Source organism: Denticeps clupeoides, chromosome 1 (assembly GCF_900700375.1).
Source record: "Denticeps clupeoides chromosome 1, fDenClu1.1, whole genome shotgun sequence".
Lineage (NCBI taxonomy): Eukaryota > Metazoa > Chordata > Actinopteri > Clupeiformes > Denticipitidae > Denticeps > Denticeps clupeoides.
The window spans coordinates 1,975,188-1,993,683 of record NC_041707.1 but is presented as its reverse complement, the minus strand read 5'-3'; the positions used below and the strand labels follow the sequence as shown (position 1 = coordinate 1,993,683).

At 52.5% G+C, this 18,496-nt stretch overlaps 2 protein-coding genes across 6 annotated transcripts in view; both read left to right on the top strand.

Annotated features, from left to right (window-relative positions):
- Window positions 1-12,346, top strand: part of ccdc88c (coiled-coil domain containing 88C) — a 39,569-nt gene extending 27,223 nt beyond the window's left edge. The window contains exons 21-31 of one of the 2 annotated variants that reach the window (XM_028978864.1): window positions 808-1,085; window positions 1,655-1,798; window positions 3,686-3,872; window positions 3,949-4,094; window positions 4,171-4,260; window positions 4,453-4,706; window positions 6,940-7,089; window positions 8,929-8,985; window positions 9,064-9,132; window positions 9,493-9,740; window positions 10,615-12,346. In XM_028978864.1, the coding sequence (XP_028834697.1) occupies window positions 808-1,085; window positions 1,655-1,798; window positions 3,686-3,872; window positions 3,949-4,094; window positions 4,171-4,260; window positions 4,453-4,706; window positions 6,940-7,089; window positions 8,929-8,985; window positions 9,064-9,132; window positions 9,493-9,740; window positions 10,615-11,484 (2,493 nt within the window). In that variant the 3' untranslated portion in view covers window positions 11,485-12,346. Of the gene's footprint in view, window positions 1-807; window positions 1,086-1,654; window positions 1,799-3,685; window positions 3,873-3,948; window positions 4,095-4,170; window positions 4,261-4,452; window positions 4,707-5,532; window positions 5,821-6,939; window positions 7,090-8,928; window positions 8,986-9,063; window positions 9,133-9,492; window positions 9,741-10,614 lie in introns of those variants that run through there. The other variant, XR_003749703.1, reaches the window with a different exon arrangement.
- An 891-nt stretch (window positions 12,347-13,237) lies between these two features.
- On the top strand, window positions 13,238-18,289 carry gpr68 (G protein-coupled receptor 68). 4 transcript variants are annotated; one of them, XM_028986670.1, is made up of 2 exons: window positions 13,238-13,349; window positions 16,225-18,289. In XM_028986670.1, the coding sequence occupies exon 2, from the start codon at window positions 16,313-16,315 to the stop codon at window positions 17,336-17,338; it is 1,026 nt and encodes a 341-aa protein (XP_028842503.1). In that variant the 5' UTR covers window positions 13,238-13,349; window positions 16,225-16,312; the 3' UTR covers window positions 17,339-18,289. The 4 variants fall into 4 exon arrangements, with proteins under 4 accessions (XP_028842503.1, XP_028842513.1, XP_028842530.1 ...); XM_028986680.1 differs by lacking the exon at window positions 13,238-13,349 and adding an exon at window positions 14,786-14,873; XM_028986697.1 differs by lacking the exon at window positions 13,238-13,349 and adding an exon at window positions 14,919-15,018.
- Window positions 18,290-18,496: the final 207 nt, after the last annotated feature.

Genomic DNA, 18,496 nt, shown 5'->3' with positions numbered 1-18,496 from the left:
GGACGCGCAGGCCGCTAAACTACAGGTACACGCGTAGACAGGACGCGCAGGCCGCTAAACTACAGGTACACGCGTAGACAGGACGCGCAGGCCGCTAAACTACAGGTACACGCGTAGACAGGACGCGCAGGCCGCTAAACTACAGGTACACGCGTAGACACGACGCGCAGGCCGCTAAACTACAGGTACACGCGTAGGCAGGACGCGCAGGCCGCTAAACTACAGGTACACGCGTAGACAGGACGCGCAGGCCGCTAAACTACAGGTACACGCGTAGACAGGACGCGCAGGCCGCTAAACTACAGGTACACGCGTAGACAGGACGCGCAGGCCGCTAAACTACAGGTACACGCGTAGACAGGACGCGCAGGCCGCTAAACTACAGGTACACGCGTAGACACGACGCGCAGGCCGCTAAAACTACAGGTACGCGCGTAGGCAGGACGCGCAGGCCGCTAAACTACAGGTACACGCGTAGACAGGACGCGCAGGCCGCTAAACTACAGGTACGCGCGTAGGCAGGACGCGCAGGCCGCTAAACTACAGGTACACGCGTAGACAGGACGCGCAGGCCGCTAAACTACAGGTACACGCGTAGACAGGACGCGCAGGCCGCTAAACTACAGGTACACGCGTAGACAGGACGCGCAGGCCGCTAACTACAGGTACACGCGTAGACAGGACGCGCAGGCCGCTAAACTCCAGGTACACGCGTAGACAGGACGCGCAGGCCGCTAAACTACAGGTACATACACGGATTACTATGGTACTGTCTGAAATCATTTAAATTCTTTGCTCTTCCATCAGGTGGAGAGCTCCACTCTAAACTCACAGAGTGCCTCTCTGATGACCCAGAATGCCTTGCTGCAGGGTCAGGTGCAGTCATTAGAGGGGGAGGTGGAGGTACTGCAGCGAGAACGTGAGGAGACTCGAGTCGCTCAGGAGAGGGCACTACAGGAACATGAGAAATTGCTGAGCGTTCACGACAGGCAGTCAAGGGAATATGAGGAGCTGATCTCCCAGCATGCATCTCTCAAATCCACCCAGAGGGCGCTGGAGCAGGAGCACCGTGTGCTGGAGAACAAGTGGGTTCATATGTACACACACACACACACACACACACACTCTCACCTACCCACACATACAGGAAACCAGAACATCCCGTCCTGTCTGCATCTCCTGCTCCAGACGTCTGCTCAGAGAGGCGCGGCGGGTGGCGACGCCTGCTGATGGGGCGGATGAGCTCTGATTGTGCTGAGGGAGTGTAAAGTAACACCTGCTCTATACAGATCAAGATCCAGACGGGTGCCAACAATTAAATTCATATCACAACAAAAGAAAAAAAAAAAATTTCAATCCAGTGATTTAAAAATAAATAAATAAATCTAACCAAGTCTGTATGTATTTTACGCACACACACTTCAGAGTGTGTTTCTGAAAGGCTGAGCCCCATGGGTGTTCTGACAGGCGACTGATGGGATCTGTCTGGCCCAAGGCTTAATGGGATACCGTGGTAACGGTTTGGGCGTGCCACATGTCACACCCTGATGAATATTTCATGAATTGTACTCTGGGGTGGGGGGAGGGTGTGCAGATCAATACGCGGAGATCTGTAGTACCCTGGGTGTGACTGACTGTGTGTGTCTGTGTGCAGGTACATGATGATCCTGAAGCAGAAGGACAGTATGGAGGAACTGCAGGTGGAGCTGCAGAGAGAGAGGGAGAATCTGAGGGAGGAGATTCAGAAGAACAGCCTGGCGAGAGGAGAGAACCACAGCCTGCGAGAGGAGATGGACCAGTGAGGCTCTTACATACACCAACACACACCCTGATCAGTAAAGACACACACACACACACACACACACACACACACACACACACACACACACGGTCTCTGTATTTAACTGAACTTGTAAGAGTGCCCTCTAATGGTAGGTTTGTGTACTGCATGTTTTAATTCTTTATAATGTGTGTGTGTGTGTGTGTGTGTGGTCTCGTATAATTAAAATTTCACTTTGTGACATTATTTAACATTATTTTCCGCTTTTAAGCTCAGGGACCACATTCACGGTCCAGGCCAGCTCCAGATGCAGACATGTAGGACATAAACAGTGTGGCAGTGGTGGCCTAGTGGTTAAGGAAGCGGCCCCGTAATCAGAAGGCCACTGAGCAAAGCACCGTCCCCACACACTGCTCCCCGGGCACCTGTCATGGCTGCCCACTGCTCACTCAGGGTGATGGTTAAATACAGAGGACACGTTTCATTGTGCGCTGTGTATCACAATGACAATCACTTCACTTTCATAAAAAAAAAAAAGGCATCACAGTGTTAATATTAACATTCACTTTTAGTGGGAAGTGCGTTGCTGATCAGCCTTCACTTTGGAGAAAGAACAGGAAATGAGCGGGTTGGATGTAAATAGTTGGATGTTGGGATGTGTGCTACATGGGGCTTAAACACAGTTTAGTCGAGGCGGGTGGTTCAGTGCCAGAGAGTAAGAGCAGTCGTGAAAAATCAGCGTGTTGTACCGTTCACTTCGGCTACCAGCTTGTACGAATAAAAAGCTCTTGTTCCAGCTCGCCACTTTATTCGAATGTGCGCATCACACAGCTCTTTTACTTTGACAAGAATATACTGTTTATACATTTATTGACGTCGCGGCTCAACCAAAATGTAATCGCCAGTCCGTTTCAACTCCACACGTCCTCACCATTTTCGCATCACCTGACCGTTCGTTTACCGTGCAAGTCAGTGTAAAAACCCATCGGGTTCGGGCAAAGATCCTCAGCTCCATCCATCCCTAATACATTACATTTACATTTACAGCATTTACCAGACGTCCTTATCCAGAGCGACTTAGTCAGTAGTTACAGGGACAGTCCCCCCCTGGAGACACTCAGGGTTAAGTGTCTTGCTCAGGGACACAATGGTAGTAAGTGGGATTTGAACCTGGGTCTTCTGGTTCATAGGCGAGTGTGTTACCTGCTTGGCTACTACCACCCCTATAATGCGCCACCTGGTGGAACGCCAGGCATTACAGGACGAGTACAAATGAACAGTCATAATTACGATTTTATTTCAGCAATTCCGTTATGCGAAGCGTTGCAGTTGCTCGGTGTTTGGATGTAAAAATAAGCACGAATGTATTATTTTTAGTTCTGTTCACGCAAGACTCTGAAGAACCGGCGGGTTCATAAAACGGCCACACGACTTGCTGTCTGTGCCAAAGAGTAAGTGTTGATCTTTCCGTGAATGTCCCCTCAACTTCTATAGGTCGCTCTCCTCCTCGTCCCGCCTCCCTCCTCCTCATTAGCATTTAAAACTACAGACACCGAAACGGCGCGTCCTGGAAGATCTCATTGTGGGACTGAATTTCGGAAAGAGACTTCAGATACAGTTTTAGGGGACCAACAAGACCGATATATAAAAGCAAAAAATCTATAATATCATGGGAACTTAAAAAATTAATATTGTTAAAACTCCGATCAGTAAAAAGTCAACATACATTGACATACCAGCATCGTGTGACAGAAAGAACACAGCCTGTCCACAGGGACAAAGCAAACATGTAATAAATGTGTTGTCCAGTACTGTTTAATGCCCTCAGAGATGACACGATGGTGGGGTAACAGGACCAGTAACCCCACTTGATGACATTGTGTGGCCTCTGTGTCCCACCTGCAGGCTGCTGCTGACCCATGAGCACCTGAGCCAGGAGTACGATGGTCTGCAGCTGCAGACCAAGGAGCTGAAGACGAGTCTGAACGCCACGCAGCTGGAGCTCAACCGCTGGCAGGCCCAGTATGATCAGTTGAAGGAGCAGCACCAGGGCCTGGACCTGTCCATGACCAAACTGGACACCCACTGTGAGGTACAGTGACGCCCCTGGTGACACGGCTACAAAGTAAGAGGAAAATCTCCTCATGTCTCCTCATGTCCTTCTGCAGCTGCTGAATCGTCTGAAGGGAAACCTGGAGGAGGAGAACCACCACCTTCTCAGCCAGGTCCAGATCTTGAGTCAGCAGAACCAGACCCTGCTGGAGAGAACCATGGAGAGTAAAGAGCTCTACCATGAGGAGCAGAAGCAGTACATGTATGTGTGCGTGCATGCGTGCGTGGCGTTGGGAAGAATTCAGATGAAATGATGTTGATCTCATCTCCATTTTCAGTGATAAGCTGAATGAGCTCCGTCGGCAGAAGGAGAAGTTGGAGGAGAAGATCATGGATCAGTACAAGTTTTATGACCCAACGCCCAAAAAGTGAGAGCAGCTCCCCCCTGTCCCTGTTCATCGTACGTTGTGTGTTGAATGTGGTGAATTGGGTCTGGATTTGCAGATGGTGTCTGTTCTTCTGAGGTCGAGAACGTTCTCTTGTAGCACATCCTGTTGTGGATGAAATGTGATTTATTTATTTATTTATTTATTTTCATGTTTCTCAATCTCACCCGTCAGACGGAACCACTGGTCTGGTGCCAAAGTTCTGGCCAAGCTCATCAAGCCCAAGAAGGAGGCGCCTCGAGAGCGGGAGAGGCAGCGCAGCGCGCCAGACCTCCCCCTGCCGGACCCCCCTCCACCCGACTGCCCCGAGGGTGCTCCGCCCCTGCCCCCCCGACAGCCACGCCTCAGCCTGGACTCCAACGACAGCCAGTCCACTGAGGAGAACAACCTCCACTCCCCACTTCTGAAGAGCGGTCAACCCCGCGGAGGTACTGACACCTGTCTGTCTGTCTGTCTGTGTGTGTGTGTGTGTGTGAGATGAAAGTGGAATAATTTGATTTAACCGCTCATTCAGTGCCCATATATAGATGAAAATATGCTGTCAATATATGCTTAAAATATGATGGTTCTCTGTCTAATTAATAATTAGGTCAATTATCAACGTCAACACTCATGCCTCCTGGTAAGGTTCTCTGAATAAAGGACTCGTTTCAGACCATCCATGGGATCCTCATTGCATTTCCCAGAATGCATCTGATTCATTAAGATAAAAAATATCATCAATCACTGTTTTTATTTATGCGTCAGTCCATTGCTCTGTCAAAAATGCACCTTCACTAGAACACTGTGAGAACGTGCCCAGATTCCACATCCAGATGGGTGCAGACGTCCTTTTTCTCCACTATGGGGCGCTGAGGTCCATCACGAACGTCTCCGTCTTTCCCCTCCAGTCTTCCTTCAGAACGTAACCTCTTCATCTCTCTCTTTAGAACCTGGAACAGGCTGCATGTCTTTCATTTCATTTTTCTCTGCCTGGCTGAGGGACTGATGAACTCATCTTACATTTACATTTACAGCATTTATCAGACGCCCTTATCCAGAGCGACTTACAATCAGTAGTTACAGGGACAGTCTCCCTGGAGCAATTTAGGGTTAAGTGTCTTGCTCAGGGACACAATGGTAGTAAGTGGGATTCGAACCCGGGTCTCCTGGTTCATAGGCGAGTGTGTTACCCACTAGGCTACTACCACCCTATTCATCTATTCATCTTCCTCTTTCTGTGTCCTCTCTCTGGTCGTGTTAACCCCGCCGCAGCCAGGCGGTTTCCTTTCCTGCGGAGTAAGAGCCAGGAGAAAATGAAGCCGCCGCGGAGTCCCCCGAACCGCCACTCGCTGTCCAGGCGCCTGCGGTTCTGGTCCTCGTCGGACCTCCTCCCCCTGAGAGCGAGCGAGCCGCTCTCCGGACACTTCTGACCCTCATCTTCATCATCCACACCTCACCATCCTCGTCATCCTCCATTCTGTACACACTCAACTTCATTACAGCTGACACACACACACACACACACAGACTCCACTGGACTGGCCAGTCTAGATGTGGTTAGTAAGTAGCCTTTGCAGCAAGTGCCCTTAGCTTCTGTCTGCTGGTGTGAGGTGTGTGTGTGTGTGTGTGTGTTTGTGTGTGTTCGCCTCCTCTCCTCCACCTGCTTGTTTCCTGACCTGATCCCGTAGAACCCACATGGAACCCAGCGTCTCTCCGATTATTTGTGCTTGTGCTTTGAAACTCTATTTGTGTCTGAAACTCTATTTCTGGCTGCTGTGATTGGTTGAATGGTTTTTGGTGTAATTGCAACACCCCGCCCATTCTCCCATGCTGTGTTGTGGGGGAGGGCTTTATGAAGTGGCCAATAACGGCTTGGTATGGACGTGGAGGAGAACGAGGCAGAATCTCATTGAGTTAATTGGGCTGAAAATTCTCTAGAACCCTCAAATGCTCAGGTTTCTGCATGTACCACCAGTAGACCATGACCTTGGCGCCGCCCCCTTCCTGTAGGGCACGCCTCATACGTCCTTCTTTCTTCTATGACCGAAAGGTGGAAGTGTCGTCTAGGGTCGGGACTAAGATGCATTCTGGGTACGAGCAAGTCAAACAGGAATCCTTCATTACTCGTGATCTGTGACAGTGACGGTGGTGGTGTGTCTGGATTACGAAAGTGAGGGATGAAACTCTGCTTAAAAGTGCTGTTGAAGTTTCTTTCTGGTCCTGAAATATGAAACAATCAGAAGCCAGAACCTTCTTCAGTGTTCAGTGTTGCTAAGGAGCAAGATGGCTGAGAGGCGGCAGCAGCAGCATTTACATTTACAGCATTTACCAGACGCCCTTATCCAGAGCGACTTACACGATGGAAGTAAGTGGGGTTCGAACCTGGGTCTTCTGGCAGCAGCAATGAACACTGGTCTCCCATGATGCCCTGGTATAGAATGGAAGCTGATGTCATGTGATGCTAACTGCACTTGTCTGCACCATTTAACACACACACACACACACACACACTCATGCTCGCTGCATCTCGCTTGTGCCCACTGTCACCTCTGTTCCCACCCACAGCGACGCTGCTGTCCTGTTGCTTCCTGGCCCTGTAGCCTTCCTGTAGCTGACTGGACCTGCCGCTTCCTTTATTAACCAAGATGTCTGACTAACGAGCTTCTCCCTCCTTCACAGCCGGTAAAGATGCCCACTGCACCCCCGGTGGCGAGAGCGTGAACGGCACCGAGGATCTGCTGCCACCCAGGCGGAGGGCCGCGGAGGTCGGGGGTCCGACATCCACCTCGACCCCCAACTCCGGCACCAGGCCTGGCAGAAGGACCCGAGGTGAGGACTACTACTAATTTACTAATCCAGACGTCTTATTTTAATCCCAGTACGATGCAACCAAACTCGTTACAAGTAGAGATGCTGGGTTTACAAAATTTAAATGTTGTACAATCAATATGAAAATGATTGAAAATAAAAAAACTGTAAAAAAAAAAAAAAAAAAAGATGCTGCGTTTGTCCTGGTTGATCAGCTGACAACTTGGTTATTGACTAGTGGGGACACAGGAGACACTGGGAGTATTTATATATTCCCATTATAAGTCCTGATAAGGCCGAACTTGTCAAGAAAGAACATGCAGGGAATTGTTACATTTTAAAATGCTTGTGCAGTGTGTGTATGGATGTGTATGTGTTAGTGTTGGATTTGTCTGAAATACTTTTTGAACATGTGGGTTTTCAGTTGCTTCTTAAAGGTGGTGGTGGTCTCGGCTAGTCGAATGGAGCAGGACAAGTTGTCCCACCAGCCAGGAACAATAAAGGAGAACAGAGTTGATTTGGACCGGAGACCCTGTGAAGAGGGAATTTTCAGTCTGGTTTCGTGTGTAGATCTGAGAGGACGTGCAGGAGTGTATCTGGCTAGTAGTGTGTTGGTGTAAGAGGGAGAACTTCCATTTACAGCCCTGTAAGCAGCATCAAGGATTTAAACTCGATGTGAGCAGCTACCGGGAGCCGGTGGAGAGAGGTGAGGAGAGGCGGGACGTGGGGGTGTTTCAGCTGGTTGGACCATCTGGAGGGGTTTTATGGTGACTGCAGAGGCTCCAGCCAGGAGAGAGTTAGAGATGACTGCTGCCTGGACGAGGAGCTGCGTAGCCGACATTATTCCATATGAAAAATGCTGATCTTTGTGGAAATTGTCTGTTGTGATTTGTCGGTGGACGTTTTCCAGCACTCGTCCCAGTGGCTGAAACCAAATCCTGGTGTGGACTTCTGAGGCAGAGACGTCAACCTCTGCATGTGACCTTTGAAAGTTCCTTCATCTGGTCTGGCTGTTAAATTGAACCTGCATTCTTTAGATCTTGTGCAGGTAACACTTCCTGGTGTTCCTCGCGCGGTTCGCTTCAGGAACCGCGGCGTCGTACTTGACCCCGCTTAGTAAAATAAAGCGGGAGTTTATTTATGTTTGGTGGAAACATCTCATCCCTCCTCAGATGGAGTGGGAGCAGATACACAAACACTGGCCGGAAGAAGCTGTGCTGTGACCCGCCACTGCTCCAGGCTCCGTCCGCTGGTGGGAAACGGCGGATGTCAGACCCCCGCCGTCCATCAACGGCCTAAAAAGGTTCATGGTGGACGGAGAGCTGATTACCTTCACTTCAGAGTGATTCCTCAGAGGTTCAGGTCTTTATGGCTGGTTCGGTTCCCAGGTTCAATTCCCACTTACTACCATCGTGTCCCTGAGCAAGACACTTAACCCTGAGTGTCTCCAGGAAGGGGACTGTCCCTGTAACTACTGATTGTAAATCGCTCTGGATAAGGGCGTCTAAGAAATGTATAAAAGTTTTGGGTCCACCAACCAGTAAGGTGCCACTGAGGTCCCTGCTCCACGGTCACTGGTCATAAAAACAGTATTTTTATTGAGTATTTATACAATGCAAACAATTAAGACACGTTCTTCTTTTTCTTTCTCTCACAAAACATTCTACCCACCCTCCATTCTGCCTAAAATGACGATAATCAAGTGGAAATTCCATATTACGTATATTATCTTTTTTTTTATTTCCTCGTCACGGTTCCACCTCAGACCTTCTTCCTTCCTGTATGAAAGTGTGGTGTGTGTGTGTGTGTGTGTGTGTGTGTGTGTGAGTAATAACCAACTTCTGTCTTTCTCCCCGTCAGCACTGAACTCTGCAGAAAACCCCACCTACAGCAGCAGCAGCGTCCACTCCAATTCAGGTGAGATGCTGGCCCCGCCCATTCCTGCTCCGGTCTCCTTCACACCACCCTGTCCCACCTCCTCCTCCCTGTTCTCAGGATGTCGTCCCAACGCCAGCGACTTCAGCCTCAACGTCTCCGGCGGAAACTCTCCCGTCAACTCCAGAGGTGCTTTTTGCCATGTTTTTTTTAATAAACTGCTTAGATAGGACTTGGCTGGTTTTATTTCATTAATAATATGATGGCGAGGTTAGAAATCAGAAGGTTGCCGGTTCGAATCCCGATCTGCCAAGGTGCCACTGAGCAAAGCACCGTCCTCACATGCTGCTCCCCGGGCGCCTGTCATGGTGCCCACTGCTCACCAAGGGTGATGGTTAAATGCAGAGGACACGTGTCACCGTGTGCTGTGCTGCAGTGTTTCACAATGACAATCACGTCACCTTCAGGATCCACAATAAGATTCTGTATTACAGTTGGAATTCTGATCCGATTAACACGCGTTTCTCCCTTTTTCCGTGTCTTACGCAGGGTCCCTCGAACGTCCGCAGCCTCGCTCGGCGAGCCTGTCCAGTGACGATGTGGCCCTGGGGGGACATGATCTGCCCCACCGCGGCCAGTCCCCTGGCCTGCCCCGGAGCTCAACGCTGCCCTACGATCCCCCCGCCCACAGATCAGCACCGCATGGCAGCAGCAGACACCGAGCCCCCTCCCCCGGCAGCGAGATGGTGACTCTGGAGGAGTTCCTGCAGGAGAGCAACACGCTGTCGCCCCCTACGGTAACAGCCCCGAACTGCAGGTCTCCACAGTGTAAATAAGTTCAAGTGAAGTGATGGTCACTTGTGATACACAGCAGCACAGCACACGGTGCACACAGTGCCAAGACCGAGAACAATAAAGTTCGCTTAGCTTCAGTTCACACTGTTGAACGAGTTATGGAAGAACATCAAGAAGACATTTACTGAGGCTAGCAAGCTACCAGGCTAGTAGCTGTCCCGTAATAGGGTGGTAGTAGCCTAGCGGGTAACACACTCGCCTGTGAACCAGAAGACCCAGGTTCAAACCCCACTTACTACCATCGTGTCACTGAGCAAGACACTTAACCCTGAGTGTCTCCAGGGGGGGACTGTCCCTGTAACTACTGATTGTAAGTCGCTCTGGATGAGGGCGTCTGGTAAATACACTGAAGGCTTCTCTTAGCCAATCAGAACATGAGTAATTTTTTCAAACCTGTGACAGAAACAAGTTTAGATGTTATAAATGTTGAACTGTTTTTGAACCTTGTAATATGAAGCAAGCCTCATTGTCATCTCTGTTTCGATTCTCTTCTTATGAAGGCTGCGCGTCGGTGCTGTGGTTTCCTCACTTCCCTCGTCACCATGGCCACGGGAAATGTTTTTTTTTTTTTTTTTTTTTACTACATCTGAGCAGGAAACCTGACCCTCAGCTCGCCTGAAACCATCTTGAAAAGCCACGTTCAGCTCCTGTTCCTTCACTCACTTCTCCCACAGCATCGGTCTTTCATTCAGTCTATGAATTCATGCACTTCCCGGTTCTCCTCGTATTAAGTGAAGCGCAGCAGAACGTTGATGATGTTGGACTGGACATCCTGGCCCGAGCAGCTGTTTAACATTTCTTCTTCTTCTGTTGCAGGTGCAGACAGGAAGTCACGAAGATCTGATGAACGACTACTTCTCCCGCTCGAGAGACGGCGCCAAGACCCCCACCAGCTACGTCACCCCCACCATCAAGTGCAGCCAGCCTGGAGACGACGGCAGACCCCACACCAAGCCGGGCCACAGCGTGAAGCCCAGCGTCCGGCAGCCCAGCGAGGCTCCGCCCACTCAGTCCCAGACGCTGCCGGGACGGGGGCTTCCGTCCCCCCACCAGCACGGCAGCTCCCGGGGCGGGGCGGGCGGGGCGGGCGGCGGCCTGAGCCGCACGTTCAGCCTGGCGTCGGCGGACCTGCTGCGCTCCAGCGGACCGGAGTGTTACCGTGGCAACGCCTCTCCTAGCCAGACGGATGGAGTGGTCAGGCGAGGGACGGGGGGCGGAGCCACGCGCGAGCGGCCCCTTTCTGCGCGGATAACAGGCTCCTCCCCCCAGCTGGCGGAGGCGGGACATCTGGACTCCCGCCGACTCTCAGTGGCGCCCTCTAGAGAGGATGCGAGCCACTCCTCCTCCCTCTCTCTCAAGCCCGAGGGCTACAGGGCGTCGCCCGCGGCCGGCCAGCAGGGGCGCTCCCTCGCCTCTCAACCCCACCACCAGCACCACCGTGGTGAGGTCGCCATGGTGACACCCGTGCGCGCCGTTTCCGCTCTGCGACTGGACGAGAAGGTGAGGGAGGAGTATCGGGAGCAGGGGGAGGCGTGGCTATCTGACACGCCCCTGACGAAGCAAGAGGCGGGAAGAGGAGGCGGAGGTCCGGCCGGCATCAAGGAGGAGCAGCCGAAGAGCACGCCCGCCTCTCCCGACCCCAACAACGACCCCCAGACGGTGTGGTACGAGTACGGCTGCGTGTAGCGCCGCCAGCGCCCCGCGCCCAGCCCTGATTGGCTGCGGAGGTGAAGGAGGACGGACACTGAAGACACCAGAACACAAGGAATGTGGGTCTCTCTCTCCGGCGGTCAGCCCTGCGGCCGGGAACGCCGCCCAGTCCACCTTCTATTCTCGAGACTGGAAAACAAACAGCGCGGACCACGCCCTGCCGAGCGGACTCTAATTACAGCCTCCGCGTTACTGGAAACGTCTCGCCTCGTCCCCTGCCTCCCTACGCCGCCGCCGCTGGTGCAGTGCATGCTGGGTCAGGAGACCGAGCAGGACAGGAGAGCCCGGAAATCGGCAGGAGAAAGACGAACAGCTGTTCGCATCCCACAATGCATCACTGAGCTGTGTGTGTCGCTACACTGGAGGTCGACGTGAAGAGCAGGTTCCAACGATGGGACCTTAGATCTCATCCTTACACCCTACACTACAGAACCCATAACTGATAAAATCACGCATATGAAAATGAATCCGCGTCGCTGCGGCGGGTGTGTGTAGATGTATTTATTATAACGTTCTCCAAAAATCTGCCCCGTGTGTGTGTGTGTGTGTGTGTGTGTGTGTGTGTGTTCATTTTAACCTGGTTAGTTCTTTGGTGCTCAGTCAACGAGCCAATAGGAGCATCAGGAGGAGGAAGAAGACGACGACGATGATGATGACGATGATGATGTCTACCTGACTTCTCCTGTGTGTGTGTGTGTGTGTGTGTGTGTGTGTGTGTCACAGTTATCACTACAACTTCTCATCTCTCCATCTTCAACATCATAAATCTGTGTCCTTCAGTGTTGCTTGATCTGTAGAACAGAGTCTGTTTGTAATAAACGTATTTTTTTAACCGAGACACTGCTGTCGTGTCCGACTTTCTTTCCAAGTAAACCGCGAATCAGTGGGTTTTCATCGAAAAAAATCTTCCATTAGAGGCCAGCTGCTGGTGTACAGGATGTGGTCGTCACCCTCGTCACACCGCCTTGTCCAGAGGTCCTTACAACAGGGACACCCGGGGGACACGATGGTAGTGAGTGGGGTTCGAACCTGGGATGTTAAACAGGCTCCGCCAGCTGCTGGTGTACAGGGTGTGGTCGTCACCCTCGTCACACCGCCTTGTCCAGAGGTCCTTACAACAGGGACACCCGGGGGACACGATGGTAGTGAGTGGGGTTCGAACCTGGGATGTTAAACAGGCTCCGCCAGCTGCTGGTGTACAGGATGTGGTCGTCACCCTAGTCACACCGCCTTGTCCAGAGGTCCTTACAACAGGGACACCCGGGGACACGATGGTAGTGAGTGGGGTTCGAACCTGGGATGTTAAACAGGCTCCGCCAGCTGCTGGTGTACAGGATGTGGTCGTCACCCTCGTCACACCGCCTTGTCCAGAGGTCCTTACAAACAGGGACACCCGGGGACAGTCCCCCCTGGACACGCTCAGGGACACAATGGTAGTGAGTTGGGTTTGAACCCGGGACCCTCAGTGCGCGTGCTCGCGTCTCCGCAACTTGTCCAGAGGTCCTTACAACAGGGACAGTCCCCCCTGGACACGCCCGGGGACATGAACCCGGGGCGCGCGTGAGCGTGCTCGCGTCACTGCAACTTGTCCAGAGGTCCTTACAACAGGGACACCCGGGGACAGTCGCTCACGGACACGATGGTAGTGAGTGAGGCTCGAACCCGGGACCCGCAGCAGCCGCGGGGGCGCGCGTGCTCGCGTGCGCGTCACCGCGCCGAACGTATTAAAAGCGGCGCGTCTGCAGCGGGAGCTCCAGCTCCGTCCTGCTGCTGCTGCTGCATCTTCTCCATCTTCTCGGTGGTGTGGCTGGTGGAGGTCGAGCAGCTGTCCCCAGCTCGGAGTAAGTCTCTTCTTCTTCTACCTTCTCGATCTCAACTCCGATTTCATCAGAATGTGAGACGTTCCCGACTCGCGCGGCGTTAAGACCGGAATTGATCGATCTTCCATCGATCAGTCATCTTTATTTATATGGCGCTGTTTAAAACGTACATTTCCACAAAGCGCCTTAGAACAGTTCTCAAAGGCAACAGCGGGAAGTAAAAAGTCCCTCCAACAGGAAAAGAAAGTAAAAGGACAGGAAACTACCTCTAGTAGGAAGAGGAACCTTGAGAGGAACCGAGACTCAGCAGGGGAACCCATCCTCCTGGTGAAATCCATCCAGAAAATGAAGGCATCTGAAGGTTACTGCAGTCCACTTGAATCAGCATCCAGGTGACCATCTGAGGGGGTGAGCAGAGGCCAAGCAGGACAGTCCATGGAGGTCGACCACGTCACATGATTTGAATAAATGTAAATCGTGTGCACGTACTTCGATTGAGTTCTGGCAGATCAGTGGACAGATATTTCCTATATGGGGTTAAAAACATCTTCTGAGGACTATCAGCGTCCCCCTTCCTCCTCCTGCAGTTAGAGGAGGGACCTGGTGAAGGACCATCAGGGTGTGGAGTTTAGACTCAACGTTCTGGTCTGTTCTCCACCTCCCTCAAAGCTGCTCGTGATAGAACAGAAGCCACAGTTTAGGGTGACCCTGCTGACCTGTGTCCATCACAACTGAACCATGACCAATGGAAGAAGGTCTCCTGGTCACTTTGAAGCTCTGCATACTTCAGACACCTAACACTAAAGGAACATCAGCTGATTCTCCTTCAGGTAGGTGACCTAACGTCAGATGCTACTGCAGCCCCCTGAGACACAGAAGATGCTTTTATATTTACAACAATTGAACTATGGTGGATCTTCTCATCATCTGTGCCTCTTAATGGTGTGTTGTGGTCTCAGCAGAGCAGATCTCACCATAATTTGGATGCATCGGTGTCTCCTGCCTCATCCATGGTGATTACAAGTTCCTCCACCCTGGTTTGGGTGCTTCAGGGAGTGACCAGTGTCTCCAGAACCCGGTGTGGTGGTGTCCTCTGTGATTCTGGTCTTCACATTTCACCTCAGAAGCCAGCGCACTTTGTTCCGTCTGAGGAGCAAAGCGCTGTTCTCCAAACCGAGCCTTTGAGGGAAGTCCTGGAGTCTGGAAGCACGACATGTGGTGTCCACAGCTCACGCCAGTCGCCCCACCAGTTACTTCCTGCGCCGCGTCTGCCGCAGCCAGGCTGGGTGGGTCCATCTTTGTGGAGATTAAGCCGTGATGGAAAGGCTCATTATGCTCCTCAGGACCCGGGGGACGCGTTGGAGGTAGAACAGAAGCTGTGAAGTGCTGACAGGATCTCCTTTTGAGACCTTTTCGAAGGTTCCTCTACGTTCCACCTGAAGGAACAGGACGGATCCCACTTTGCTCCGCGCTGCCGACGTCGCTGCACTCAGCAAATCAGCATTTCATCCATAAATAACTCAACGCTGCGGACGGGGATCGATGGTGAGTGATGGAGGCTGCGGTTCTGTTCCCCAGGCGGCCGATTAACCGGTGATGAAAGGCGAGGCCCGAGAAGTCACCGTCACCATGGTGACCGGCCACGTCGAACCCGCGTCCTGAAACTGGAGCGGCACGGAGAAGATTAGCAGTAAGGTGCTTCACAACGACTTCACTGTCACGTCACATCTTCACCATATTTCAGAAGAATCGTGTTACCGTACTGCTGCAGCGTGTCCTCGCCACTCTGGATCATGAAGTGATCGGCTCAGAAATCCACAAACTTATAAAAAAAAAAAAACCCACAACGTTCAGTTATTCAGTTTTTATTATTTGAGCATCTTTGACCTTCAGGGGGTCCGCCGGTGACGGCCGTGGTGATCTGGTCACGTTTCCACGTCTCACGTGGAGACACTCAGGGTTAAGTGTCTTGCTCAGGTACACGATGGTAGTAAGTGGGGTTTGAACCTGGGTCTTCTGGTTCACAGGCGAGTGTGTTACCCGCTAGGCTACTACCGCCCTATTGGGGTGAGCAGAGGCCAAGCAGGACAGTCCATGGAGGTCGGCCACGTCACGTGATTTGAAGAAATGTAAACTTCGGCTGAGTTCTGGCACATCAGTGGACAAATAATTCCTGTATGGGGTTAAAAACGTCTTCTGAGGACTATCAGCGTCCCCCTTCCTCGATTTGAATGTGTACATCGTTCCCACATGATCGGAATACGGCCAACTGACATAAATGTTTAATTTTTTCTCAAGTATTCAGTATTGTGATACTGATACGTGTCTGGATTTAGGTGTATATTCATCAGAAGGTCGGCGGTTCAAATCCCCATCCGCCGAGGTGTCACTGAGCAAAGCACCGTCCCCACACACTGCTCCCCGGGCGCCTAAATACAGAGGACAAATTTCACTGTGTGCACCGCGTGCTGTGCATCATTACTATAATTGTAGACATTATCCTTTATAAGTCAGCTCATTCATATAGAGTGGAGAGTCAACAGAAATTAGACAAGTAACTTTATTACAACCATCGTTCAACGTATCGGCAACCCCAGCGTACAGTCACCAACCCATCGACCAAACTAGCAATCACCCAAACATCCCCAGTAGGCGGGCACATGCAAATTAACCTGCCCTATCTGATCCAATGGCAGTCACTTCCAGAATCGAGTGTCTTCAACATTAAGTCAACATATGTTAATTGTTTCACTAAATTCATTTTTGTACTTCTAAAGACCCCATTTCCATTTTTTCCGTGTGGTTGGAGACAGTTGTCTCCAACTGTCTCCAGCTGTCTCCAGAAACCAGCTTTACTGAACGCTGTTGATGTCTGATTTCCTTCTTTTTTTGGCAGAACGCAGTGGGATGGCCGTTCGGACCCAACACCTGAAGCATCCCGTTACCGCCGTCCGCGCCCTGCCGAGTGGGCGGGGTCAGCCACCATGTCCGAAGAACACATCAACTGCACCATCGACCACCAGATCCACCAGTACCTCTTCTCCGGCACCTACCTCCTCATCCTGCTGCTGGGGCTGCCGGCCAACATCTACTCGCTGTACCACGCCTGCGTGCAGCTCCGCGCCCGCAACGAGCTGGGCGTGTACCTGCTGAACCTGACCGTGTCCGACCTGCTGTACCTGGCCTCGCTGCCGCTCTGGCTGCAGTACGTCATCCAGGGCGACGACTGGCGCTACCGCGAGTGGCTGTGCAAGGTGTGCGGCATGCTGCTCTACGAGAACATCTACATCTCCATCGGCTTCCTCTGCTGCATCTCCATCGACCGCTACCTGGCCGTGGTCTACCCCTTCCGCTTCGCCGCCGTGCGCACCGTGCGCGCCGCCTCGCTCATCAGCGCCTTCGTCTGGTCCAAGGAGCTGGCGGTGGGCACCTTCATCTTCAGCCAGAAGGTGCTGAGCCTGGACGAGTCCAACCACTCGGTGTGCTTCGAGCACTACCCCATGAAGCCGTGGGAGGTCCCCGTCAACCACTACCGCTTCTTCGTGGGCTTCCTCTTCCCGCTGGCCATCCTGGCCCTGTCCTACTTCCGCGTGCTGCACGCCGTGGGCAAGAGCGCCGGGACCCAGGCGGCGCAGAAGACGCGCATCAAGCACCTGGTCGCCGGCACCGTCCTCATCTTCCTGGTGTGCTTCTCGCCGTACCACGTCTTCCTGCTGGCGCGCACCCTGCTGGAGAAGGACTGCCACTTCGCCACCCGCATCTTCAACTACTACCACTTCTCGCTGCTGCTCACCAGCTTCAACTGCGTGGCCGACCCGGTGCTGTACTGCTTCATCAGCGAGGGCGCCCAGCGCGCCATCCGGGCGGCCCGGCGGGCCTGCGGCCACGCCCCCTGCTGCCGCCGCCCCGCCCGCGAGCCTGGCTCCGACGAGGTGGCGGCGCCTGGCGACAGCGGGACCGGGGCGCCCGCCGTCACGCTGCTGCAGCAGACCAAGACGTGCCACGCGTGAGGACCTCTTATCATCATCATCATCGAACCTTCAGCAGACCAAGACGTGCCGCGCGTGAGGACCTCTCGTCATCGAACCTTCAGCAGACCAAGACGTGCCGCGCGTGAGGACCTCTTATCATCATCATCATCGAACCTTCAGCAGACCAAGACGTGCCGCGCGTGAGGACCTCTCGTCATCGAACCTTCAGCAGACCAAGACGTGCCGCGTGTGAGGACCTCTTATCATCATCATCATCATCATCATCATCGAACCTTCAGCAGACCAAGACGTGCTGCGCGTGAGGACCTCTCGTCATCGAACCTTCAGCTGACCAAGACGTGCCGCGCGTGAGGACCTCTCGTCATCGAACCTTCAGCTGACCAAGACGTGCCGCGCGTGAGGACCTCTCGTCATCGAACCTTCAGCTGACCAAGACGTGCCGCGCGTGAGGACCTCTCGTCATCGAACCTTCAGCAGACCGAGACGTGCCGCGTGTGAGGACCTCTTATCATCATCATCATCATCATCGAACCTTCAGCAGACCAAGACGTGCCGCGTGTGAGGACCTCTCGTCATCGAACCTTCAGCAGACCAAGACGTGCCGCGCGTGAGGACCTCTCGTCATCGAACCTTCAGCAGCTGACCAAGACGTGCCGCGCGTGAGGACCTCTCGTCATCATGAGAACGTTCTTGGACGCTGATTTCAACTTAAACCAGGAAGACGTGGACGAGTCCAGCTGCGGACAGTAACGTGAAACGGAGGAACGAGGGAAACGATGGTGAAAAGAAGAAGAGGAAAGTAACACAGTTAAACCTTCATAAGTACAATTATATCATAATAATAATTGTATTATTCGAATGAACAAAAGACCCCAACGAATCTCACGTTTCACATATTTCTGATGTATCTGCATGTTCAGAAGAATCATTTTATATTTTTATAAGTAATTAATATATGGGAGGACGGTCTCAATGTCATTTATTGAAGGATTGATCAGCTCCAGATTTCCACTCAACCTACAGGTTGCTTTTTTCAGTCTTTTCCTGATTGTCGGGAGTGGGTTTAGATGGCGGCCACGCCCGCTCCTTCTTCTCGCGGTGACATCAGACGGCGGGGCGTGTCACCGCAGCTGCACGCCTGACGCATGGCTGCTCTGTGAATCGCCGTTTCCTGTG